General features: G+C 52.4%; 2 protein-coding genes across 2 annotated transcripts; one reads left to right on the forward strand and one right to left on the reverse strand.

Annotated features, from left to right (window-relative positions):
• The first annotated feature begins 1,294 nt into the window (after nt 1-1,294).
• SPACA6 (sperm acrosome associated 6) lies at nt 1,295-10,532 on the forward strand. Its single transcript, XM_068992104.1, has 10 exons — nt 1,295-1,508; nt 1,736-1,813; nt 7,803-7,871; nt 8,575-8,598; nt 8,970-9,047; nt 9,185-9,291; nt 9,371-9,373; nt 9,743-9,899; nt 10,019-10,229; nt 10,499-10,532. The coding sequence occupies exons 1-10, from the start codon at nt 1,295-1,297 to the stop codon at nt 10,530-10,532; spliced, it is 975 nt and encodes a 324-aa protein (XP_068848205.1).
• A 2,917-nt stretch (nt 10,533-13,449) lies between these two features.
• Nucleotides 13,450-24,518, reverse strand: HAS1 (hyaluronan synthase 1). The gene is made up of 5 exons (XM_068993132.1): nt 24,510-24,518; nt 20,268-21,011; nt 18,427-18,652; nt 17,537-17,669; nt 13,450-14,125 (listed from the first exon to the last, which is right to left on the reverse strand). The coding sequence occupies exons 1-5, from the start codon at nt 24,516-24,518 to the stop codon at nt 13,450-13,452; spliced, it is 1,788 nt and encodes a 595-aa protein (XP_068849233.1).
• Between the last annotated feature and the right edge of the window lie 1,858 nt (nt 24,519-26,376).

A 26,376-nucleotide genomic window follows, 5' to 3' on the forward strand; every position in this document is an offset into this window, starting at 1 on the left:
GCCCTGCTTCTGGATTTCCGATTATCTGACAGGTAGGGTCAGGGAGGGAGCTGGCCCAAGTGGCCAAACTCTGAAACTGGAGAAGTTCCCTCGGACCCGGGATCCGGGAAGCCGGGCTGCGTCTTCTCCGAAGGAGACAGGCCTGGCTGGATTCCCGGGACTGAGGGAGGGGCCGGGGGCCTGGCCTCCTGGGTCCCCTGGGGAGAAGAGGGGCTTGAGGACTCGGACTTTTGAATCTCAGGGAGCAGTGGGGGCTAGGGGACCTGGATTCCGGGGACCTTCGGGGAGGAAGGGGCCGAGAGACTGACTCCTGGGTTCCTTGGGGAGGAGGGGGCCGGGGGCCCGGATTCCTGGGTCCTGGCACCCACCCGTAGAACCGACCTTGCGGGGCCTTCGCCGCACACAAGCTCGTGTCTGTGGGTCCGTGTCGGGGGCTCACCATCGCGGCTGGGGCCTCCCCCGGCCCTCCCCGCCCTCCCCGGCCCCGTCTGTCCGTCCATCCGTCTGTCTGTCCGCCTGCCGCGCCCCCCGGGCTGAGGTAGGAGGTTGTATAGTTGAGGAGGACACCCAAGGAGATCACTATACGGCCTCCTAGCTTTCCCCAGGCTGCGCCCTGCACGGGACGGCCGGCGGGGACCCCTGGACCCTGGTCCCCTGCCCCACCCGGCCAGGCTGGGGAGGGGGGGCTGCCGCAGGGACCCTGGGAGAGAAGCGGGGCTGTCCCTCCTGTCCTCATCCCTTTCCTTTCTCCCCTTTCCTTCAGAGAGTTTCTCTCCCATCCAGAAATCTCTGCTTGGCTTTCTCTGTCTCTCCATCTCCACTGGGTCTCTGTGCAGCGGCCTCTGAAACTGTCTCCATTAGTCTCTTATGGTGCTTTCTGGATCTCTGGCCTCCTGGTGTCTCCCTGTGGCCTAGTTTCTGTCTTTCGGGCCCTTATGGTGTCTCTGTGCCATGTTCATTTCCCCGGCACCCCCACCCCCACCCCAGGGCCTGGCAGGCCCCCCCACACACAGTGCACTGCCGGCCTCTGCGTCCCTGAGACCCTTTAACCTGTGAGGACGTCCAGGGTCACAGGTGAGGTTCTTGGGAGCCTGGCGTCCGGCCCAACCACCAGCCTGGGGCTTGCCAGCCCGACCCCCTGTCCCCTTCCTCCCTGAAAACCCCCACAGGGGGAGCCTGACATTGGATTGGTGACTGAGACCTGACCTCTGACCCGTGCATCTTGAGCCCCTCCCCCGCACCACAGTGACCTCACAAAAGTCACCAGCTTTCCCCCAGGCTGCGACCCTCCGCCATGGCCTGGCTGGCCCCTTGGAGCGCCATCCTGCCCTCCCTGGCGGCCCTTGTGGTCTCTGGGGCTTCAGCCTGGGCCTGTCTCCTCTGCTTCACGTCTTACGAGGAGCGTCTCCAGATCTGCCAGATCTTCGCCGGCCTGGACAGCCCCGACCTCGGGAAGTGTGAGGAGGCCTTCGCAGACGCCTTTAAGGGGCTGCTGGACACTGAGATCAGTGAGGAGACTGCCCCTTGCTCCCCAGCATCCTCCTGGGATGGGAGGGGGGTCCGAGGGTAGGTGGAGGGAGGGACCTGAGAGGCCTGGAGAGACTGAGAGGGACGAGACACACAGATGGGAGAATGGAGACGTGGGGAGCAGAGCTCGGAGACAGAGGGATGACCACCTCGGGGACATGGTGCCGGGGGAAGCAGTTTCCCCCCAGCCCCTGCTTCCCACCACCAGACTACGAGGAGAGGGGCCAGCTGCACGATGCCTTCACCCAGATGACCCACTCCCTCCAGGAGATGGCCGCTGCCCAGGGTGAGTGGGGCAGGGTCCATGGCACTGGGATATGGATGTCTGAGCCTTTGTGGGGCGGAGGGCACGGGGGAGAAAGCCCAGAACGTGACAGTGATCTTGATGGTAGGATGCCAAGGGAGCTGGGTGACCTTGTCAGGGAGCAGAGACGGGCAGGGCCTGGTGGGTTCAGGGCAGAATGAACTTGAGAGTCTGAGGCCAGTGGGGCTCAGGGAGGTGAAACCTGCCCTCCCTCTGTGGCTTGCCCTCTCCCTGGCTGTGAGATTCTGGATGCATCACTGCCCCCATCCCCAACTTCGGGCCTCAACTTACCCATCTGAGAAAGGGGACAAGCACTTTGCCTTCCGGCAAGGTGTGGGAACTCAGTGAGACGGAGGGGGCTCCAGCAGTGGAGACAGACTTCAGGGAGGAGAGCTTCCTCTAGGATAAAATTCCCTACAGTTAGCAAAGTGATTCCACATCTTTGACCGATGGAGGCTATTAGGGGGCCCAGAAGACAGGTGGGAGCACGGAGGGAGAGCATCACTGCGGAGACAGGCACATGTGACAACCTTGAGGGAGGGAGACATGATCAGCACATGCGTGTGACAGTGTGAAGGGATCACAGGGCTGGGGTGACCCTCGTGGCTGAGGGGCAGGGTGAACAGTGATCACACCAGGCCACAGTGGTCACGTGACACAGGACTCCCTCCAACCCCTGCCCCTGCATGCTGGAGACTGGAACTACGGGTGGGGAAGCGTTCATGGCCGTGTCCGTGGTCTGGGGGCTCCACACTTATATCTACATTTCAGTTCTATTACTTCTTTTGCTTCCTACTCTTGCCTGTGAGCTTTTTGACAAACATGATCCCCAAACATGAGGAGCTTCCCATCCATCCGGGGGGCTCCCAGTGCAGGGGGGAGGTGCGGCATGGAGAAGACTTCAGCTGCAGATTCCCCCACCCACAAAGGGAGAGCTGGGGAACTCAGAGCTGGGGGTGGGGGTGGGGGGAGAATTCTGGGAAATGCCCTTCTCCCCTACATCAGAAGTTTTCGAAAAGAGCAGAAACAAGTCCTGCTCTGGGTGCAGAAGACCCTGAGGGCAGTGTGTGGGACCAACTGGAGCAGGGGAGGGAGTGGAGGCTGGGAGGCCTGGGGTGGAGGCTGTGGTGAAGGAGGCCAGACCTGCGGTGGGGAATCTGTGAAAGTGGAGAAGAGAGGACCAGGCCTGGGTCTGATGAGCTGCTCAGGGAGAGGGGAAGAGGAGGGTTAGGGACTGTGTGCCGGGTCTGGCTCCGTGTCTGAGTGGGCAGTGGTCATCCCTGGGAGGAAGAGCAGGAGAAGGGGTAGATGGCCAGCTGAGTGAGGTTGCAGTGACTGCTGGCCAGCTGAGTGAGGCTGCAGTGACTGCGAGGGGCCTGGGGGACGTCCAGGGTACAGCTGGGAGTCAGGGAGATTTGAGACTGTCCCAAAGAAACAAGGCTGTGAGCAGGGGAAGGGCAGGGTCAGCTCAGGCTGTAGAAAGATCCTCGAGGGCCATATGGATGGACTGGAGGGAGAGTCTGGGGGCTGGGAGAAGCTGGGGCTTTACGTTCCATGGGTATTTAACTGACTGTGCCAGGAACACCACCAGGGACACGGCTGTGACCCAAACTGCAAGCCACCTGCCCTCAGGTTGCTTGCACTGATTATTAAACGTAATCAGTGAAATGCCATAGATGTCAGTTGGTGATCCATGCTATGGAGGGAAACAAAAGAGGGAGAGAAAGGGGGGTGGCCAGTGGGGTGATCGTTTTACTAAACAGGTTGATCAGGGGAGGTGCAAATGAAAAGATCCCGTTGTGCAAAGACTGAGGGGGAACAGAGAGAGCTGTGCAGGTGATCTGCGGAGAGAGCTTCCAGGTGGTGGAAAGAGCCAGTGCAAAGGCCCTGGGGCCAGTGGGGCTGGAGTGGACCATGTAGGCCAGTAGTTCTCCAGCCCCATAGTGTATGTCAGAATCTCCTGGGACCTTATTAAAATGCAGGCTCCTGGGCCCCACCCTCTGTTTCTGAGCCTTAGGTCTGAGGTGGGGCCCAGAAATGGACATGTCTAACAAGTTCCCAGGTGCTGCTGCTGCTGTGCTGGGAACACACTTTGGGAACCGCTAGGGTGCGTCCTTGAGCCAGCTTTAGCCAAAGGACCCCCTCTTTCCATTTCATACCCAATGATCACTTCAGCTCTTGCTCTTGATGTGGGGAAACCCTTTGGAGGATTTTACAGGAAAGAGGGGTTCTGACTAAGGCCATGTGGGTCAAAAGCAGACGCGGAAGGCCTAGGGAGGAGATGGTCAGTGGTGTCTTAAACTTGTTGTGATGGTTGGTGGGGGCTGAGATGAACCTGCCCCTTGCATGGAAGATGCTGTGTCTGCAAAGTGTGATTTATGTTAATAATCCTCCTAAAGAATGTCCTTGTACTGGCCCCATGAGGTGGAGTTTTATAGCTCCATTTTCCAGATAGGGAAGTTGGGGCTCCCCTGGATGGACCCAGGGGCTGTCTGGACCAGATGTATGTAGGATGATGGGGATGGGAAGAATCGAGACGACTCCTGGGTCTCTCCTGAATGGAGGCCCGGAGAGATGGACAGATAGACTCACAGTGGTTCCCGGTGGTGGCTGCTGACACTGTTAGTGTCGTGTGGAGGGCAGTGTGTCTACTGCAGGTAGTGGCCACCCGTGGAGACTCTGGAGTTTGGCCACATGGGTTCCAATCTAGCTGTGTGACCTTGGCTGATTTCCTAACCTCTCTGTGCCTGGGTTTCCCCATCTCATATTAGGGGGTGATAATGCCAGTAGTTGATGATTCTGTAACACAGACATCGCATTATGGTCATTTAATGGTACCTAGCATGTAGTTTGGGAGGAGGAGACTTTTATATTGTATGACATGAAATCCTCATCACCAATGCTGTGAAGTAGACACCGATATTGTCCCCATTTTATGAATGAGGGAAAAAAACAAGGATCAGGAAGGTTAAATACCCGGCCAAGGTCACATAGGGAGGAGTGCATCTGATGGGTAGCATGGAAGTGAGACAGGTGTGCGCATAGTTGGGACAGACAGGACTCAAACGCAGGTGATCAGCAAGTCGAGGCTCCCAGTGAAGCACCTCTTTGGGGAGACTATAACTTGTGCCCCTTTGTGGTTAACACAAGCCTGCCTCTTGCCCTTTTGGACATTTTGCACCATCCCTATTTACTCCCATGCTTCTCGCCTGCCCCCTGGCTGACTTGGTATATCCCACACACCGTCCCCCAAGAGCCATTTGGTTTGGCCCATAGATATTCCTTGGCTGCCTTCTCCAACATCATCCTGGCATCTCATTTGAGCACGCCACTCGGACCACATCCTCCTGACCATACTGCCATCACCAGACCACAGCTGCTGCCTGCCTTGTGGCCAAGAAGAGACTGCTAAGTCCTTGACCCTTCATTTTGCACCTGCTTCCTGGCTTCAGAGCCCCCTTCTCTCCAGCTTCTACCATCACTTCTATGATCATTACTTCAGCCAGATTCTTATCAGAATCCTCAATTCCCTCCCTTTATGTATGGTTTAACCTAAGGTTAAAACCTGCAATGTCTTAAGCAGGGTAGAAGTTTATTTTTTCCATATAAAATAAGTCTTAAGGTAGGCACTTAAGACTACTATGGCAGCTCCATTTTCCTGGGGACTCAGTACCCTTCCAGCTTTCTGCCTTACCATCCTAGGGTATACTACTTATCCTCATGGTCCTATATAACTGCTAGAGTGCAGCCATCAAATCTAAGTTTCAGGCAACAGGATGAAAGAAGGGGAAAGGGGGCAATAAAATGGCACCATATCTCTTTTAAGGCTACTTTCTGTGACTCAACACATCACACTTAAACTTACATCTCAACCATCAGAACTTGGACACATGACCACAGCTAGGTCACATGACCACAGCTAGCTACAATGGGAGGTTGGGAAATGTCTTTTAACTGGGGCAGGGTCGGGGTGCTTTCTCAGCTGAAACGTGGTGATATGTTATTAAGGAGAAAATAGATATTTTGAGGCAACTGGCAATCCCTGTGTATTAGTTTGCTAGAGCTGCTGTAACAAAAAAACCAGAGACTGGGTGGCTTAACTAAAAGAGGTGTATTTGCCCACAGTTCTGGAGGCCAGAAGTCCGGGATCAAGGTGTCAGTGTCAGCAGGGTGGGTTTCTTCTGAGGCCTCCCTCCTTGACTTGCAGAATGACTGTCTTCCCTCTGTGTCTGTGTCCAAATTTCCTTCTCTTCCAAGGAAATCAGTCATGTTGGGTTAAGGCCCACCCGAAAAACCTCATTTTAATGTTGTTACCACCTTAAGATTCCATCTCCAAATACAGTTACGTTCTGAAGGACTAGGCTTAGGACTTTACTGTATCAGTTTGGAAGAGATGAATTCAGCCCGTAGCCCCCCGCCACATGAGCACTGGTGGCTCAGTGGTAAAGAATCTGCCTGTGGTGCAGGAGACCCAGGTTCGATCCCTGGGTGGGGAAGATCCCCTGGAGAAGGGAATGGCTCCCCATTCCAGTATTCTTGCCTGGAGAATCCAATGGACAGAGGAGCAAGGCATGCTACAGTGCACTGGATCACAGAATTGAAACCTGACTTAGCAACTAAATAACAACAACAAAATCCTGCCACACTTCTGACTTCCACAGCCACCTCCACCTGTAAATCATTGCGGCCATCCACTTTGAGAAAGTCCCCCAATTTTTTTTTTTTTTTGAAGGCCATTACAGTGGTGAAAACTCAAACATCCATAAGAGCAGAGAACATAGAAAGAGTGAAAGAGGGGTAGAAATGAAGAGACTGGGAACTCTGGAAAAGTGGGTGTGTGCCCTGTCTAGAGTGGGTGGCTGCTGCTAAGCTCCAGCCAACTGCTGCCTCATGGAAATACTGCCTCTGTTACAGCTCTTCCAGATTTTGTAAAGGGATGCCAAACATTTTATGTGACTTTTCCCAAACTTCATATGATGGCAACTGGGTCATTTTTTAAAAACACTTTCCAGGCCAAATATAACACATCCAGTGGATGAATTGTGGCCCCAGGCTTCCAGCTGTGGTGCTCATTCCAGTTGAATCCTGGAATTCATTCTACACATGCTTATTCCTAAGACTCAGGGGCCCTTTCTTGGTTTCTGAGGACACAGCACTAAAGAAGGACTTGTTTGCTTACTTAAGAGACAGTCTTAAATGCTCACTATGTATATATGAATATATGTATTTGCAAACTGGTGAGAGCTATGAATGGAACAGACGGAGTACTGTTAGAGACAAAGATAGGGGACTGGATTAAATTAGATTTGTGGTCAGAGAAAACCTCTAAGGAGAAGACATGAGGGATGACAGGAAGGAAGAGTAGGAGTGGCGGGGGGAGGTGTGCTGGAGACTGAAGACAGCATGTGCAAAGGCCCTGAGGTGGCAGAGAGCGTGATGCTTTCCTTACTAGGGGAAATGAACTGCAGGAGACTTAAGAGTTGCGGGTTCCATACCTGGGTCAGGAAGATCCCCTGGAGGAGGACATGGCAACCCACTCCAGTATACTTGCCTGGAGAATCTCCATGGACAGAGGAACCTGGTGGGCTACAGTCCGTGAGGTCACAAAGAGTCGGACAAGACTGAGGCGACTTAGCATGCAGAGGGAGACGAGACTAGGCCAGTCTACACAGGGCCTCCTAGGCCATGGGAGAAATTTGACCTTTATCCTCCCTTTTCTCCTTAATAAGATAACACGGATGCGGAGTCCTGTCAGAGTGATTAGTCCAGAGGCTGATTAGTCCAGAGGCAGCAGAAGGAGATTTGGGGGTGTGCCACCATCCAGATAAGAGTAGGAGGCTGTGGCATATACCAGAGACCTGGGGATAGCAGGGGCTGGGGGAGGGGCACAGACATGATGGCAGCCAGGCCTGTCAAGCTCTGGCAGCCTTGGGGAAGGGTCTTTACCACAAGGACTCCGTCCACCCTCCAGGGTCCTTTCGGGTTGCCTTCCTTCATGCCGCGGAGAAAATGCAGAAGATTATATTGCAGCTTAAGGAAGGTAAAATAGACTGTCTTCTTCCCCCAGGCACAATTATCAAACCCAACTCCGAAGACCCCCATCCGCTCCCATCAAGCCAAACCCCCGGCCCGATCTCTGAGCCGAGCTCCCCTTGTGGGTCACGCTGGGCACAGCCTCTTACCCTGCTAGGACCACTCTGGGTCCGGCCCCGCCTCCGAGGCAAGGTTACCTCTAGCTGGGACCGCTTTGTAGGACAATCCTGTCCCAGACTAGCTCGGGCCTCTTCATGGATCAATGTCTGACCCTAGGCACTCTGTGACAGGTTTCCTTTCCATGCGGGGCGTCTTAGTGGGCTACGTCCAGCCTGACCACACCTCTAATTGGACGCCCTAATTAGGCTCTGTCCCCTCCGATGATCGCCTGCGATCTAGGCCCGTCCCGCTCGATGGGATACACCGGGGCTGGACCTGCCTCCTGGGTGCCAGCAGCAGGCATGTGCCTGACGTCTTTATGGAATGCTGCAGGGCTGGCAGGGTCCCCAGGTGAAGTACCGCAGGCCTGGCCCCGCCTACAGGGGGGAAGCTGCAGGCTTGGCCCCGCCCCTTTGGTAGAGCGCGGCATACCTGGCTCTGGTCCCTTGTAGGAATGAATGCATCCGGCCCCGAAACGTTTCCTCTAGGGGAGTTTCAAGGGGGCACCTGCCGCGACTTACAGGGTGGTAACGCTTCCCCTCTCTCCGCAGTGCAGGCCTGCATTCCTCCCTGCGGTAAGCACGTCATTCAAAGCTCAGAATTGCGGGGGGAAGGGAGGTGGTAAGGGCCGAAACCTGGGACTCTTGGAAGGGCACGGGTGCCTCTGATCCGAAGGGGCCAATGCGAGCCCAGGAGAAGAGTAAGAAAACCAGTTCACAAATCTCACGAAAGGCGGGTCCAAAAAAAAAAAAAACAACAAGGCAAACCAATAGGGGTCCTAGAGGCTGGAGAGTTGTGAGAGCCAGCCAATGAGCGCGGGAAAGGCGGGGTCCAGATTTTGTCCGGCAAGGAGAACCCCGGGAAGTTAAATAGACCTTATGGTGGCTGAAGGGACCCTGGCCAGGGGAGGCAGATGGACCCCAGACCCAGCGTTCCCACCACCCAGGACTCCAGGAGGTCACCCGGCGTTTTCGCTGCCGCGGATGCTACTCCAAGGTCTGCGACCTCCCGCTTGACTGCCCAGGTGAGGGGCGTGGCCTTGAAAGGCAAGAAACCTGAAAAACTGGGAGAGGGCTGAGCGAGGAAGGGGCTGGGGTTGGGGGGGGGGGGGGAGGGTTGGACGTGGACGGGCCGAGGTGGCGATGCGAGACCTGTCTTCAGTTCAGGACCTGACGGTGACTCGGGGTCGTCAGGCCATGTTCTCTTGCACTGTGAACTTCCAGCTGCCTAAGGAAGAGATCACCTATTCCTGGAAGTTCGCAGGAGGTGTGAGTCGGGGCGGGTCCAGCGTGAAGGGCTTTAGGAGGCGGTTTATGCTTCACTAGAGAATGGAGAGTCAGGGGGCAGGGAGTGGGATTCGAGGAGGCTCGGTCTAGACTCATGCTTCGTGCAAGGGGACTGTCCCGGCATTTGGGGGTAAGGTCAAAGCTCAAAATGCAGTGACAGAGCCCAGGGGTGGGTTATTCGTAGGAGTTTCAGGCGGGAGAGCAAACCCTAGGCCCACGAGGCGGAGTCAAGGCTTAGGGGGCGGGGTCGTGCGTGAACGCTCGGTGAATAAGAGGGTGAGGCCGGGGCTCGGGGGTGGTGGGGGGCGGTGGCCTGGCTTAGGGGCGGGGCTTCACGTAGCGGTTTGCCGAGAGGGCGGAAGACTCTCTTCTGTGCTCGGGGCGGAGCCGGCTGCCCTCGGCCTCTCGCCGCTTCAGCCCGAGCGTCCCGCAGCTCCGGACTCAAGATCCAACCTACTTCCGAGATATTCCGCGGGCCCAAGGTTACCTGGCGCGGATCCGGCCGGTGCAGCCCACGCACCGCGGGACCTTCTCTTGCGTGATCACGCACGACCAGCGCCCCCTGGCGCGGCTCTACTTCTTTCTTAACGGTGCGGGCCGGGCGGGGCCGCGCGGCGGGACAGGGGGCGGGGCTGCGCGGCGGGACAGGGGGCGGGGCTGCGCGGCGGGGGGTGGGGCTGGCGCCCGGCTGACGTGCGCGTCCCCGCAGTGACGGGCCCGCCGCCGCGCGCGGAGACCGAGCTCCAGGTCTCTTTTCGGGAAGTGTTACGCTGGGTGCCGCAGGAGGCGGAGATGGTCGAACCCTGGAGGCCCAGCCTGGGCGAGCTGCTGGCCAGGCCCGAGGCTCTGACGCCGGGCAATCAGTGCCTGCTCGTGGCCCTTGTGGCCTTAGCATCAGCCAGTGTGACCGTGCTGGTGTGGTGAGTCCCCGGGACCCCGGAGTCCCAGCCTCCAGCTCTCTCCTTACTGAGACTGGGACGTTTGGGTTTCTCAGCCCCTCCTCCCTCAGATCCGGAATTCCGAGTCGCCAGCCCCCTCCTACTCAGGAGTCATAACCCCCAGCCCCTGGTGTCTCAGATCCAAGAGTCCAAGCCCTATCACCCGCCTTTGGAACCTAGGCTCCAGGACCCAAATTTCTGGTCCCCAGCCTCTTCCCCCGCCACACACTAACATCGCCTTGTTTCCCCAGGATGTTTTTTCGATGGTACTGCAGCGGCAACTAACAAAGGTATCTTTTTTTTTTTCTTCCTTATCCTGTTTTCATCCTTAAAATAAAGAATATATTTTGGCTCGCTAGATTCTTTCATCGTTGCAAGTGATCGCTACAAACAACTTAGGGGGAAGGGCGGGATATGCCCAGGTGCACATGCCCCCATAATGATGGTGAGAGGCGCCGCTGTGGCAGGGCAGGGCCCTGTGCTGAGGGCTTTAGGTGCACGCCCAGGCCCCTCCCCAGATTTCCGGCAGTGTCCTGGACATTTATGCTTGCATCAGTCACCCTCAAATAAAGACCTTCGTGTCGCCCCCAAAGCCTGTTCCTCCCCCAGAACTTTCTTGCTGTCATCAAGTGCATCACCATCCACCCAGCTGCTCGACTGGAAACCTAAGCTGTATTTACTTTCTCCTCCATGTCTCACCTATTTCCAAGTCTCAGCCTTTTCAATTCCTAAATATCTTATGGAGTTGCTCTGTGGTGCACCACCATCTCTTGCCTGGATCTCTGCAGCAGTATCCACACTGGTCTCCCTGGCTGAGAGTGGGCTCAGCCTTGTCCCAGTGCGATCCATTCTCCACAAAGCAGCCAGAGTGTTATTATTTTTGGCTACTTTGGCTAAGGTTTTAATTTTTTTAATTAAAATTTATTGGAGTATAGTTTATTTTCAGTGTTGGTTAGTTTCTGCTGCACAGCGAAGTGAATCAGTTATACATATACACATATCCACTCTTTTTTAGGTTCTTTTCCCATATATGTCATTACAGAGTATTGAGTAGAGTTCTCTGTGCTATACAGTAGGTTCTTATAAGTGATCTCTTTTATACATAGTAGTTTGTATATGTCAGTTCCAATCTCCAGAGTGATATTCTAAAGTTTGTCAGGTCAGGTCACTCTGTCCAGAACCCTTCAGTGGCTCCCATTACTACTGGGCCAAAATCCACCTCCCCTCAAGGTCTCCAAAGCACCCCCTGTATTCACCATTATTCCTCTTGTTCTATCCAGGATCTAGGGTACATACTATTTTCTTCCTAGAATCATGTTTCTTCTCCTTTTTGTCTAGTTAGCTCAGTTATGATTTCCCCTGAACAGCCTTTATGTACATGAACCTATTTGATCTCCAGGACAACTCTGTGGGCAGGCACTATGTTGGTGTGCCTGACTCCCCTTCTCTATCACCCTTCTCTTTATTCTCTAACCCACCATTCTTTGCAGGTCCCTGGAACATACAAAGCTCAGTCCTGTCCCTGGGCCTTTGCATGTGCAGTTCTTCCTACTTGAAATGAGATTACTCTGACCCTCATGAAGCCACCTCCCTCTCACTTCACAGGTCTCAGCTCAGATTATACCTCTGACTATTCCCTTCCTCCCACATGATACCCCCCCCCCATTTTATTTTTACTTTTTGTGTGACTGGCTTGTGAGATCTTATTTCCCTGACAAGGGATTGAACCTGGGCCCTTGGCAGTGAAAGCTTGGAGTCCTAACCACTGGGTAGCCTAGAAAATCTCGACATCCCCCTATTTTTGCTTGTGCACAGCATTCATTCAGACCTGATGTAAAGTTATTTTTCAGTTTGGTTTTATGGCTTCCCCACCTAAAAGGTAAGCTCTCTCATAGTATTCTTCACCAGTATGTTCCTTTTCGCTGATTCATTCAATCAGAAAATACTGAGCGTTTATTATGCGTCAGGCATTTTCAAGGCACTGTAGACGCAACAATGAAGAAATCAGAACAGACAGAAATCTGCACCCTCAAGACAGGCACAGGGGATCAAGAGATACAGACTATTATGTGGCTGTTAGTTGCTCAGTTGTGTTCGACTGTTTGGGACCCCTGTGTTCTGTCCATGGAATTCTCCAAACAACAATACTGGAGTGGGTTGCCATTCCCTTCTCCAGGGGATCCTCCCGACTCAGGGATCAATCCAGGTCTCCTGCATTGCAGGCAGATTCTTTACCATCTGAGGTACCAAGGACTAATGGATTATGTTCCTGAGAATCCTTAACTAAGGATAACACTCTCTTTGCTTAATGGAATAGGAGCTCCTGGAAAGCTGACTCAGACTCTTAATATCTTCTGTATTTGCAAACCTGGCAATGTGTGTGGAATTCAATAGGAACTTAGTAAATGTGTTTTGTGGTTGACTGACTGAATCAAAGAATGATTGAAGTGAAATGACAGTGTTCAGCAGATAGTAGGTGCTCCATAGTACCTGAATGAAGAGTTGACAAATTCCACCTTCAAAATAATCCTGATCCATGGCATTGCTATCCCTGTTTCCCAAAGAGGACATCCAGGCTAAAAGAAAGGAGGGTATCCTGTCTAGTTTCAAACAGGCCCCTCTGTCCATGGAATTTTCCAGGGAAGAATACTGGAGCAGGTTGCCCTTTCCTTCTCCAGGGAACCTTCCAAACCCAGGGATTGAACCCATGTCTCCTGAGTCGCCTGCATTGACAGGCAGATTGTTTACCACTGCGCCACCTGGGAAGCCCCAAGACCCAGCCAGGAGTCCTCAGTTCTTAACCATGCAGCCCCCGCCCCCCCCTTAGAAAAAAATGGAGGAGAGTAGGCTGAGAAGAAAATAAATTAAATTCTTTATTATATTCTAATACACAGTACAAATGGAGGTTAAATAAGAACAGAGAAATCAGGGGCCCCAGGACAGCTTGTGAGGACCCCTTTTGCCCTATCCCTAAAAATCCACACCCTGATCAATAAATACCCCTCCCAAGAGACCCAGAAGTCCCAGCCCACCCCTCCAAAAGAGTCTAGGCTGAGAAGTCTTGGGTCGAGCCCCTCACTTCACAGAGGAGGGCCACGGAGGGCCACTGAGGCCCAGGGGGTCACCCAGCAAATGCGTGCTCCGGGAACCCCGCTAAGTCCCCTCGGGCCGCTCCCCGGGCCAGCGCCCCGTGCACCCAGCCTCACACCTGGACGCGGTAGCCTCCCGCCCGCCGCCGGCAGAGCCTTCGCACGCCCACCCAGTAGAGGGTCAGCATCACGGCCCAGTAGCCCACGTAAGCGCCGGCGCCCGCGGCCAGGTGGCGGGCCTCGGCCGCCCGGGAGGGGCCGCTCCAGTCGGCCCGGGCCTCGTGGACCACGCTGCGGACCAGGCCCCCGAGCAGCAGCAGCGCCCAGAGGGCCAGGGGCAGCACGGGCACGTAGTTGGCGGCCAGCTTGCGGCGGCCCGACGTGCCCCAGCCGCTCTGGTTCATGGTGGCCAGCGCCAGGAACTTGGCCGGCAGGAGGCCACCCATGTAGAGGGGCGCGTAGAGCGAGAGCAGCAGCATCCGCAGGCAGCCCCGCAGCCAGGCCGCGAATGCCGCCTTGGCCAGCGCCACGCCCTGCACGCAGAGCAGCACCCAGAGCAGCGCCCAGGGGCGGCCCGCGTAGAAGAGCCGCAGCACCGTGGCCGCCACGAAGAAAGGGAAGAGCCCCGAGACCACCGCCTCGTAGGTCATCCACGCGTGGTGCCGGTGCCACCAGAGCGCATTGTAGAGCCACTCGCGGAAGTACGACTTGGACCAGCGCGTCTGCTGGCTCAGCCAGCGCAGGAAGGACGAGGGCGTCTCCGAGTAGCAGCGCGACCGCGAGGTGTACCTGGGAGGGAGGGAAGAGACGGGGCTGTCGGCGCGGCTCTCCTCGGAGCCCCTGGGGACAGATCCGAGCCAGGAATGGCCCCTGGGGCACGTGTGCTCAGCCTCTCTTGGAGAGGGAAATGCAACACGCTTGCCTGGAGAATCCCATGCACGGAGGCGCCTGGTGGGCTACAGTCCATGGGGTCGCAAAGAATGAGACACGACTGAGCGGCTCTCTTTCTGGACCTCAGGGTTTTTGATACCCACCTGGTCCCTGGACTTTTTATCTAAGTGTGTGCGCTTTTGGGGACCCCATGGACTGTAGCCCGCCAGATTCCCCTGTCCATGAATGAGATTCTCCAGGCAAGAATACTGGAGTGGGTTGCCATTTCCTTCTCCAGAGGATCTTTCCAACCCAGGGATCAAACCCACATCTCTTATGCCTGCTGTACTGGCAGGTGGATTCTTTACCACTTGCCACCTGGGAAACCCCTCTTTATCCAACAGGAATTGATTTAAAGGCCAGTGGAGGAATTCAGGGAAGCCTTTACTGGTACTCCTGCTGCAAGTAACATGTTCCCTTGCTTGCTCCCTCCCTTGTGGGGCTGGGGAGGCGCTGGTCCCTTAAGTGGGATGAGGGTAGGAACGGATCAGTAGATCAGGTGGAGGGGTAGTTTTGGTGGTCTGCCCACCCCTTTGGTGGTGCACTGTGCGGGGATCAGGCCCGGTAACCCCACTTTTGCTCCCTACACCTCAGAAATGGCAGTTGAGTTTTGGCCTTTTTGTATCTCAGTGTTCATAAGTCGCCCCGGCTGCACATGCATGTGGGTTACTTTTAGTCCCTTATAGTTTCTTTGTATTTTGTTACTGGAGGAGGTGTTTGTTTGGGTGCAAGCACTGGTATAGCATCTGCCTACAATGCGGAAGACCCGGGTTCAATCCCTGGGTCAGAAGATCCTCTGGCGAAGGAAATGGCAACACACTCCAGTACTCTTGCCTGGAAAATCCCATGGACAGAGGAGTGTGGTAGGCTTCAGTCCAAGGGGTCGCAAAGAGTTGGACATGACTGAGAGGCGTCACTTTCACTTTCACTGCAGTGAAGGGTCCCAGGTCCCAGCCTGTCTCATTCTCATATGTAAAATGGGGTCAACAATGTTTCCTACCTAATAGATGAGGGTTGAAGGAGGATTAACGCCAAGTGCTTAAGACCAGTATATTGTACTTGCTCAACTGATGGTGGCTATTACAATATTTTTACTATGACTAATGTAACTTGGCATTACTAATATCATTGCAGTGGCTGACACTATTACTAATACTATCACTAATCTATTACGAATACTGTTATTGGCAGACCTCAGGGTGAGGAAGGAGCCAGGCATGGTTCCTACTCGGGAGAGCCCATGCCTTAGAGGTTCTCAAGGGAACTATTAAGCTCCCTTCCTGTGGCCCTGGCAGACATTACTAATCAATCCCTCCCAGGTTTCCAGCCAAGCCCCCACAAAGCTAAAATCACTTATGTGAGACGTCATCGAGGTGGCCTCCAGCAGTCAGCTTGTTAGGAGGGATTAAACCATCCTGTCCCCAGAGGCATTATTTGACAGTGTCCAGTCTCCTTCCCCTGTGCCACCTGGGATCCTCAGTGATCCTCTGTGGTAATCCTCTTCCTCCTGCAGTCCGTACTCAAAACAGCTGGGAGGGGTCCTGTTACAACAGCATGCTGCCCCTCTGCTCAAAACCGCCAATGGCTCCCTCTCCTTAGTTCACAATTCTTGACCATGGAGGCTCTCATGAATGGACCCTCCACCCTGTGAGCTCTCTATCCTCTCCTGATGCTCTCTCCCTTGCTATTGATCCAGCTGCTCTATTTTCAGCCCCCATTCCTATCTTATCCTAATTTATCATTTCACTCTCTACCTGGAAACTTCTATCCCCCTTCCTGGCTTTATATGTCACCTTAGCATGTGCTGTTGTTCAGTTGCTAGATATGTCTGACACTCTGCAGCCCCATGGATTGCAGCATGCCAGGCTTCCCTGTCCTCCATTATCTGCTGGAGTTTTCTCAAACTCATATCCATTGAGTCAGTGATGCTATCTAACCATCTCATCCTCTGTTATCCCCCTCTCCTCCTGACTTCAATCTTTCCCAACCTCAGGGTCTTTTCCAATATGGTGGCTCTTCACAACAAGTGTCCAAAGTATTGCAGCTTCAGCTTCAGCATCAGTCCTTCCAATGAATATTCAGGACCAATTTCCTTTAGGATGGACTGGTTTGCTACCCTTGCAGACCAAGGGACTGTCAAGAGTATCATTCTCACCCACTCCAACTTCTACATTTTACTTATTGTCTATCTCCACGATCAGTGTAAGCATGAATTTGCAGTTCTTTTGTTTGCTGCTGCATCCCCAGAGCTGAAAACATGGGAGGCACCTGAAGAATATTTGTCAAGTGCATGAAGGTATGGGTACCCTTGGCATATGCTGAGTTCTCTCTGGCGCTGTCACTGGTCTAACTTTGTAGAAATATCTTTCCCCAGTATGTCACGTGGTCTAGCCATACCACCCCCCCCCCCGCACCCCGAATCTCCTTCAATTACATCTCTTCTTCCTGGAGCACTTATTGGGGTTTAGGCGCTCCCCTCCTCTCCCACGTGACTCTTCTCACTCTCTCACTAGCTGATCCCACTCTGTTGATGTCTTTCTCTTCCCACAGACTGGGGAGTCTGTGCTCTCCGTGGTGGCGCCATCTTGCCCAATTTCATGTTATATCTTCTAGGTGGCTTTCCCACCCTCACCTCACCCTACTTGGTAGAGTCCACTGGGTCACATGGTTCCATGTAAAGGCCACCCCTGGCCCTATGGTATCTTCCACTCTCCTCTAGTGTCTCACTTAATGCATTGGATTGGCCAAAGTGTTCACTGGTATGTTACGAAAAACCCAAAGGAACTTTTTGGCCAACACTATAGCTCATGATTCAATGCAAGTGCCCCTTCTGTTCCTTATGCGTTCTCTCTGTCTCCTCTGAAATCTTGCTAGAGAGACCCCAATGTCCTATGATTTACTTTAAGTTTGGAATATCCCCAACACACACACCGGAGAAGGCAATGGCAACCCACTCCAGTATTCTTGCCTAGAGAATCCTGTGGACAGAGGAGCCTGGTGGGCTGCTGTCTATGGGGTCGCACAGAGTCAGACACGATTGAAGCAACTTAGCACACATGCATGCTTTGGAGAAGGAAATGGCAACTCACTCCAGTGTTCTTGCCTGGAGAATCTCAGGGACAGAGGAGCCTGGTGGGCTGCCGTCTATGGGGTCGCACAGAGTCGGACACGACTGAAGCGACTTAGCAGCAGCAGAAGCAATACACATGTGTTTGCTGAGATACTCATTGGCCCCTGCACACACCCAACCACCCAGTGCCCTCAGCTTACTTGGTGGCATAGCCCATGCTGAGCATGCGATTGGTGAGGTGACGGTCATCCCCAAAGGTGCAGTGGGTGCCCAGGAACTTCTGGTTGTACCAGGCCTCAAGGAACTGCTGCAGGAGGTTGTTCCTGTATAGGCCTGGGTGGGGGAGGGGCACACAGGAGCCTCAGCTGCTGCTGTTGCCAGCACCATCCCCAGCCCAACTCATCTCCAATTCCAACCCCATCCTTTCTCTAAATATTTATTTCTATTTATTTATTCAGCTGCTCTAGGACTTGGCTGTGGCATGTGGGATCTAGTTCCCCCACCAGCGATTGAAGCTGGGCCCCCTGCCTTAGGATGATGGAGTCTTAGCCACTGGACCATCACTGTAGGCCCTCCAGCCCCATCTTTAACCACCTCAGTCCCATTCTTAACCCTGTCTCCAATGACAACTCCAGCCGTGATCCTGTTCTCAACTTCACCTCTTTCCTCAACCCCACACCCATCCCAAACTTGCCCCAGTCCCATCCCTGACCCATAGCCACTTTGACTGCAAACCCATCCCCAATCTGGTATCCATTCTCAGCTCCACTCCCTACTCATCCTCATCCAAAAAACCCATCTCCAGCCTCAAGTCTAGCACCAACAGTGTTCTTAAGTTCCAAACCCATCTCATCCCCTTCCCCAATCCTTTGCCCAGCCCCAGTCCAATCACCATCCACATGCTTTCTCCAGACCATTCCTAACATCAGACACCATCCCCACCTCCAGCTTCCAGTCTTACCCCATCCCCAGTTCCTGCCCCAGCCCCATCTTAGTCTCCTGTCTCAATCCCATCTTCAACCCATCTGGCTCCTCTTCTCCCTTCCTTCTCCACCCCATCCACGGCCCTCCCAGCCCTACCCCTGCTCACCTAGGGGCCCACTGATGCAGGACACGCAGTGGAAGTAGCTCTGACAAGCCCGCTCCACATTGAAGGCCACCCAGTACCGCAGGCTGCTTAGGAAGCTGACCCAGGAGTCCAGAGGGTTCAGGATCCGTACATCACCCCCAACAGCCCCTACATGGGGGTCCTCGTCCAGCACCCGCACCAGCTCCAGCAGCGCCATGGGGTCCAGCCTCGTGTCTGAGTCACAGACCTGACAAATGGAAGGGGCCAAGATTCAGGCGAGATCCTTGTACAGGGCTGGCAATTGAGGGACCATTGGGATGGTCTCTTACAAGGGATGAGGACCAGCTCAGACACTCTGCAGCCAATCTGAACATAGTTTTGAGGTTTTTTAGTCATGTTCAATGTTTTATCACATTTTAAGATGACCGCCCCCTCCCCCACACACACCCATGCTCTTGTAAAATACCCTCCTCTGGTGTGTGGGCAAGATCTGTAACTTGCTTCTAACCTATAGAATATGGCCAATGGCCAAAGTGATGATATAGAACTCTGTAACTGTATTCTCTTATTTGGAAATGGTGAAGGAGTTTTGCAGTGTAATTAAGGTTCCTAATCTGTTCACTTTAAGTTAATAAAAGGGAGAGTATCCTGGGTGGGCCTAATCTAATCAGGTAAGCCCTTTAAAAGAGGGTCTAGAAGTCAGGTTCTTGCTGGTCTTGACAAGGCAAGCTTTTTTCCCTGAATAGTAGGTCACGATATGGGAGATTATTCCAAATCCAGGTAAAATAAGAATATATACTTCAGGGTGTCCAAAGAATCAGAATAGATGTTGATATAAAATAGGGTCTCCTCCTCCTGCTGGGTCAAAGAAGGTTGTGTTTAGGTTTCGGTCTGTTATGAGTTCTATGGTTGCTTGGAACGGGTCCTGGAACCTTTGATAAAACCCAGTTCCAACTGACACCATGACTGCAGCCTGATGACACCCTGAACAAGGGATCCAGTTAAGCTTTGCCCAGATTCCTAACCCATGGAAACTATGAGATAATAATAAATGTGTTTTGTTTCAAGCTGCCAAGTGTGTGCAAATTTGTTATGCAGCAGTAAAAAAAAAAACCAAAAAAACAAAAAAACAAAAAACTGTTGCAATGCATTAATGAATAAATTACTGCACTGAATGGATGAATGAATGATGAAATGAACAAATAAATCTCTATACTGATAGGTAAATGGATGGATAAACAAAAGAATCTCAACACTGAATGAATGAAGAAACAGAATGAACCAATCTCTACATTTAATGACTTAATTTAAGTGAATGAGTAAATGAATGAATGATCTCCATACTGGATGGACAGATGGATGCATGAAAGAATGAGCGAAAGAAAGAATTTCTACCTTGGATGAAGAAAAGATGGAACTTCTGTATTGAATGGATGAATAAATAAAGGAGTGAATGATCTCTGTAGTGGATGATAAGATAAATGAATGAAAAAAAGATACAATGAAAGAAGGAAAAGAAAGGAGGACAGAATATTCTATACTGAATGGGTAAATGAACCTTATATTGAATGGATGGATAAATGGATGGACGTGTTAATGAGAGTTTCTGCATCAAATGGACGAATGAATGAAAAAGGAAGGAAAGAAGAAAGAAATCTCTTCATTGAATGAACAAAACGAATGCATAATCTCCCTAATGGTTAGATGGATAAATGGAAGTATGAATGGTGGCAGGAAGGAAAGAATCTCTCCATTGAATGAACAAAGGAAGCAGAGAGGTTCACTCCAATTGAATGAAGGATCCGAGGGAAGTGGGATGGGGTGTTAGGGTCACAGACGCGGCGGGGGCGCCTTCCACTCACCTGCACGTAGTCCACCGAGTCGCCGAGAGCCTTGAAGGCCGTGTACATGACCTCGCGCTTGCCGCCCCAGCGCTGCGCCACGCACACGCACCTGCGCGTCTTCACCAGCGCCTCCACCGCCAGGCGCCCGGGGTCCTCGGCCTCCACCTCGCGGTAGGCGCCCTCGCCCGCCGCGCCCGCCGCCGCCGGCTCCCAGGGCTGGTGATAGTTACCGTCCCACACATAGGTGGCGGGGTCCTCGTCGGCAAAGACCTCGCGGAACATGTCGACCATGTACAGGTCCTCGGCGCGGTTGCCGTCCACCACCATGAGGACGCGCAGGCGCGCGCGCGGGTACACCAGGCCTCGGGCCGACACCAGGCACTGGCGCAGGTACGCGGGGTCCTCCTGGTACGCCGAGATGGTGAGCGCCACGCTGCGCGCCGTGGCCGCCTCCGGGGGCCCCCGCGCCGCCGCGCGCCGCGCCGCCGCCGCCACCCGCCGGTGCTCCAGGTAGGCGAAGAGGCTCTGCGCCACCAGGTGCGCCGAGAGGAAGGCCCCGTAGAGGCCGAAGGCCAGGAGGCCGTAGCGATCGGAGGCCAGCGGCACGCCGGCGGCATAGGCCCAGGTCATGAGGCCCAGAATGAGCAGCGCGAAGGCGATGGTCAGAACCCGGCGGACGAGGCCGGAGCAGTGGCGGGCTGCCTGGCTCGGCTTGGGCACGTCCTTTGGGAAGAGAAAGGGGGAGAGAAGAGTCCTGAGATGCTCTCCAGGAAGGGAAGCCCTCCTGGCTTTTGTTTCCAGGATAAACGGTCACATCTCCTCTTCATTAAGAGAATCCCCTGGGTACTGCAGTTACTTTCATTCATGAAAGTAAATGTGGCAAACAGTTATCAAGGCTGAATACCTGCTTTCCCTGCTTCTGATGCTGTTTCCCCCCACGTGTTTAACAGCTTTAAAATCCACAAGGATTACACTCAGCGGAGTGTCACGGTTGAATTAACAGGGGTTTCCTGCCTCCTTCTTAGTGGCAGGGAAGATGATTCATCTCATAAAGCTTTCTTAGTGTTAAGATAATAATAGTGATAAAAATATACATCTCAGAGAAGAATGCAATATGCTTTAAACGTTTTACAAAAACTAACTTATTTTCCTCGCAACAGCCCTGTGAGGTAGGTACTATTATTGTGTGTGTATGTGTTAAGTCGCTTCAGTTGTGTCCAACTCTTTGCAACCCCATGAACTCTAGCCCTTCAGTCTCCTCTGTCCATGGGATTTCCCAGGCAAGAATACTGGAGCTGGTTGTCGTTTCCTACTCCAGGGGAGGGTCCCAACCTAGGAACTGAACTTGTGTCTCCTGCGTTGGCTGGTGGATTCTTTACCACTGAGCCACCTGGGAAGTCCCATCCCCATTTTACAGGTGAGGCAACTGAGTCACATAGAGGTGCAGCAACCTGCCCAAGGTCTGCCTGGAAAGCAGTGAAGTCAAGCCTTTGTGTGTTTTCTTTGGGGGGGAGGGGTGTGGGTGTTGCATTAAAAATTATTTTTATTGAAGTATAGTTGATTTACAATGTTGTGTTAATTTCTGCTGTTCAGCAGTAATTCAGTTAAACATATATATTCTTTTCCATTATAATTTATCACAGGATATTGAATACAGTGTTCTGGACTATACAGTAGGACCTTGTTGTTTCTCCATTCTATATGTGACAGTTTGCAAGTGCTAATCTCAAATTCTCAACCCTTCCCTCCGCCACCTCTCTTCCCGTTTGGCCACCACAAATGTGTCAGAAAAGCCAAGATTTAAACCACAACCTTATATATTGGCTTTACTCCACACCAGCACCCCAGGGGGTGAGGGTGGGGGAACAGATAATCTTTCTGGCCACCACGATAGAGATGGCAAAACCAAGTACTGATTAGCCAAAAGGAGTGGCTGGCAGGGCCAGGTGCCCAGTACATGTGACTGGCAGAGCTCATAATTGAAGGGAAGGAGGTGCCTCTGTTTTCTTGTCTGTAAAATGGGGGTTTAGCCCCTTCCACGTGCCAAGCCCTGGTAAGGTGAATACTGTTAACACTTCCTATTACAGATGAGGAAACTGAGACCCAGGTGGGTGTGTTCTCTCATCCAAGGTTACTCAGGCTCCAGCCTCTGGCTCCACCATCCTCTACACTAAACTGCCTTCTCCCTCTGTCACCAGTTTGCACCTCTTGGGCTTGTTATGAGTTAAATGAATCACTAAAGCTATAATTCCGCAGGGTCCAATACGTGACCCATGGGCCACCTGTAGCTATAGACCGCTTGAAATGCAGCGGGTACCACTGAGAAACTGATTTTTTAATTGTATTCAATTTAAATGTTTGAATTCAGAAACTGGGACTTCCTCGGTGGACCAGTGATTAAGAATCCGCCTTCCAATGCAGAGGACATGGGTTTGATCCTTGGTTGGGAAACTAAGCCTGCGTGGGGCAACCGTGCCACAACTAGAGAGAAGCCCATGTGCCGCAACTAAGGCCTGACACAACCAAAAATATACAGATAAATATTTTTTTAAATAAAAATAAATTTAAAACAGATCCTTAATTCAGTTATTGGAAGGCTTTTACACATGTTTGGAACAAGTAGGATCTGTGAAGCTTCTTTTTCAACTAAATGTTATGAAATCTAAAAATACAGATCAAGCATCTCCAGTGTAAATATAGCATCTGCATGAGATGTGCTATACATCTCGATTGTGAAGCCTGAGTGCGGAAAAAAGAAAGTAAAATACCACATTCATGTATTTGTACTGAAATGATATTTTTTTTTATATATATAGCAGGGAGTCAGCCCTCTACGGCCTCTCGGACCAAATGCCTGCCTCCTTTTTCACTACAGCCTGGAAAGCTTAGTTTTTATGTGTGTAGAAGGTTGAAAAAAGTCAAAACAAGAATAATGTTTTGTGGGACATGAAAATTATATGAATACACACACTACTATGTATAACATAGATAAACAACAAGGGCCGACTGTATAGCACAGGGCACTACACTCTATTTTATAATAACCTACACGGGAAAAGAAGCTGAAAGAGCATATACATCGATATATACATATAATTGAATCACTTTGCTGTACACCTGAAACTAACGTGACATTGTAAATCAGCTTCTTGTTGTTTAGTCACTAAGTCGTGTCTGAGTCTTCTGTGACCCCTGTGGACTATAGCCGGCCAGGCTCCTCTGTCCATGGGATTTCCCAGACAAGAACAATGGAGTGGGTCATCATTTCCTTCTGCAGAGGATCTTCCCAACCCAGGGATGGAACCTGCGTCTCCTGCATTGGCAGGCAGATTCTTTACCACTGAGCCACCTGAGAAGCCCTGTAAATCAATTATACTTCATTCAATAAACATAAAGGAATAAAGAAGATTACATGAAATTCAAATGTTATTGTTCTTAACATCGTTTCCTTGGCACACCACACACATCTGGTTACATACTGTCTACAGCTGCTTCCTCGTTATGCCAAAGTTGTGTAGTTACACTGGAGACCATATGGCCCTCAAAACCCAGAATATTGACTGTCTGGCCCGGTACAGAAAAAGTTTGCTGACTCCTGATACCATGGGTTAAAGAAAATTTTATTATTAAAATTAATCACACCTGTTTCGTTTTCCTTTTTAATGTGGCTACTAGAAAATTTTAAATGCTGTCTGCGGTTCGTTTAATGTTTCTCTGGTGCTGGTGCTAAGTCGCTTCAGTGGTGTCCGACTCTGTTCGATCCCACAGATGGCAGCCCACCAGGCTCCCCCATCCCTGGGATTCTCCAGGCAAGAACACTGGAGTGGGTTGCCTAGGGCAGAGCTAAGTTACAGCTTTTAGCCTGGTGCTAGTAATCGCTCAGTATTAACCACTGTTATTATTTCTTCTGGAATCTTCCTCCTGACACCCTTTGGCCCAAACCTAACTGTGCCTGAGTTCCTGGGGGTGACCAGAGATGGGCGATTTCATTTAGTCCACCTTAATATTTACCGAACACAAGAAAATAGAAATCTAGACCCCCGTGTGGTGCAAAGACAGCTCTTCTCTGCCCGGTCCGGTCTGGGGCATATGGACCTACACGGGTTGACAGGCAGGTTGGACCTGACAGGCGTTCAGGCCAGAAGGCACACACTCACAGGGCCGCTGTCACACACAGGAGCACACGTGCGCACAAACGTGCGGGGAGGCCTCCCTTCTGGCTGCAGTCTCACGCATGCCCACGCACACTCACGCACACACCTGTGTCATCGCTGCGGCTCCGGGGCGGCCTCTCTCCTCGCCCGCTCGCTGCTCCCGAGTCTCCCTGCTGCCCCAGAGCTCAGGGCAGATTTGAAGAGCCGGGCGGGCGGGGGCGGGAGGTGGGGCTGACGTCAGGGCTGAGCTGGGCCAGGGGCTCTGAGGTCACAGCCGAGACTCCGGCAGCCACACCCGCTTCCCGCCATCACCCCCGCCCCCCAGTACCAGATGGGCCTCCCCTTCCAGCCCCTCATTCTCACTCCCCTTCCCTCTCCCCTCGAAGCTCCCCTATCACCCCCACTCCTGGCCCCGTCTCTCTCCTCCATTTCTCCTCCTCTCTCTCTGCCTTCATCTCGTCCCTTTATTTCTGGACTTCTCTCCATCCTTTTCCTTCTCCCCACTCCCTCTGTCTCTCTCCACCCCTTTTCCCCCTCCCCTCTCCCATTTCTCTCTCTTCTCCCCCACCCCCAGCCCCCCTCGCCTCCCCTCTTATCCCCATCAACACACAATGCCCGCCCGTCCCCTCGAATCCTTGGAATCTCTCCCATGTTGGCTTCCCTGGGGACTGGCCACTGGCAGACGAAATGAGATGCACACTTGTGCATGCTGGTGGGTGTGACTGTGCGTGCTCTGGTCTGGGAGGTCGGCTGTCTGGAACTGGAGCAGTGAGTGAAGGTCTGAACGTTCCATGCCTGGTTGTTTCTGGTCCACGTGCGTGTGCTTGCGTGTGGATGTGTGTATGTGTGTGTGTGTGTGTGCACGCGTGCGCAGGGCACGCGCTTATGTGCCAGGGTCTGGGGAGGCGGTTGGGGCATTGGGGTTTGACTCTCCAGGATCTCCAGGGTGAACTCAGAGTTGTGGGTCAGCTGCCCCAGGGAGTCTGGGCAACTGAGTCAGAGAGGGCACAGGCAGAAGTGGAATGGGATTATTTGGAAGTCTGAATCTCCGATTTCTCAGAACCAGAGACACATACATGTCGTTGTTTCTATGCCCTTGTTTTCATGATTAAAAAAAAAATCTCTGGAGGTGATGGAATTCCAGTTGAGTTATTTCAAATCCTGAAAGATGATGCTGTGAAAGTGCTGTACTCAATATGCCAGCAAATCTGGAAAACTCAGCAGTGGTCACAGGACTGGAAAAGGTCAGTTTTCATTCCAATCCCAAAGAAAGGCAATGCCAAAGAATGCTCAAACTATCGCACAATTGCACTCATCTCACATGCTAGTAAAGTAATGCTCAAAATTCTCCAAGCCAGGCTTCAGCAATACGTGATCTGTGAACTTCCAGATGTTCAAGCTGGTTTTAGAAAAGGCAGAGGAACCAGAGATCAAATTGGCAACATCCGCTGGATCATCAAAAAAGCAAGAGAGTTCCAGAAAAACATCTATTTCTGCTTTATTGACTATGCCAAAGCCTTTGACTGTGTGGATCACAATAAACTGGAAAATTCTGAAAGAGATGGGAATACCAGACCACCTGACCTGCCTCTTGAGAAACCTATATGTAGGTCAGGAAGCAACAGTTAGAACTGGACTTGGAACAACAGACTGGTTCCAAATAGGAAAAGGAGTACATCAAGGCTGTATATTGTCACCCTGCTTATTTAACTTATATGCAGAGTACATCATGAGAAACACTGGGCTGGATGAAGCACAAGCTGAAATCAAGATTGCCGGGAGAAATATCAGTAACTTCAGATATGCAGATGACACCACCCTTATGGCAGAAAGTGAAGAAGAACTAAAGAGCTTCTTGATAAAAGTGAAAGAGGAGAGTGAAGTTCAGTTCAGTTCAGTCGCTCAGTCGTGTCCGACTCTTTGCGACCCCATGAATCCCAGCACTCCAGGCCTCCCTGTCCATTACCAAATCC

The sequence above is a fragment of the Capricornis sumatraensis genome, chromosome 20 (genome assembly GCF_032405125.1).
Source record: "Capricornis sumatraensis isolate serow.1 chromosome 20, serow.2, whole genome shotgun sequence".
In the NCBI taxonomy this organism is placed as follows: domain Eukaryota; kingdom Metazoa; phylum Chordata; class Mammalia; order Artiodactyla; family Bovidae; genus Capricornis; species Capricornis sumatraensis.

Coding starts and splice junctions, on each gene's coding strand:
- SPACA6 (XM_068992104.1), top strand. CDS start 1,295: ATGGCCTGGCTGGCCCCTTGGAGCGCCATCCTGCCCTCCCTGGCGGCC. Junction 1,509..1,735: donor GCTGCTGGACACTGAGATCA/GTGAGGAGACTG, acceptor TCCCACCACCAG/ACTACGAGGAGAGGGGCCAG. Junction 7,872..8,574: donor TATATTGCAGCTTAAGGAAG/GTAAAATAGACT, acceptor CTCTCTCCGCAG/TGCAGGCCTGCATTCCTCCC.
- HAS1 (XM_068993132.1), bottom strand. Junction 18,653..20,267: donor ACTCGGTGGACTACGTGCAG/GTGAGTGGAAGG, acceptor TCCATTTGTCAG/GTCTGTGACTCAGACACGAG. Junction 14,126..17,536: donor AGCATGGGCTATGCCACCAA/GTAAGCTGAGGG, acceptor CCTCCCTCCCAG/GTACACCTCGCGGTCGCGCT.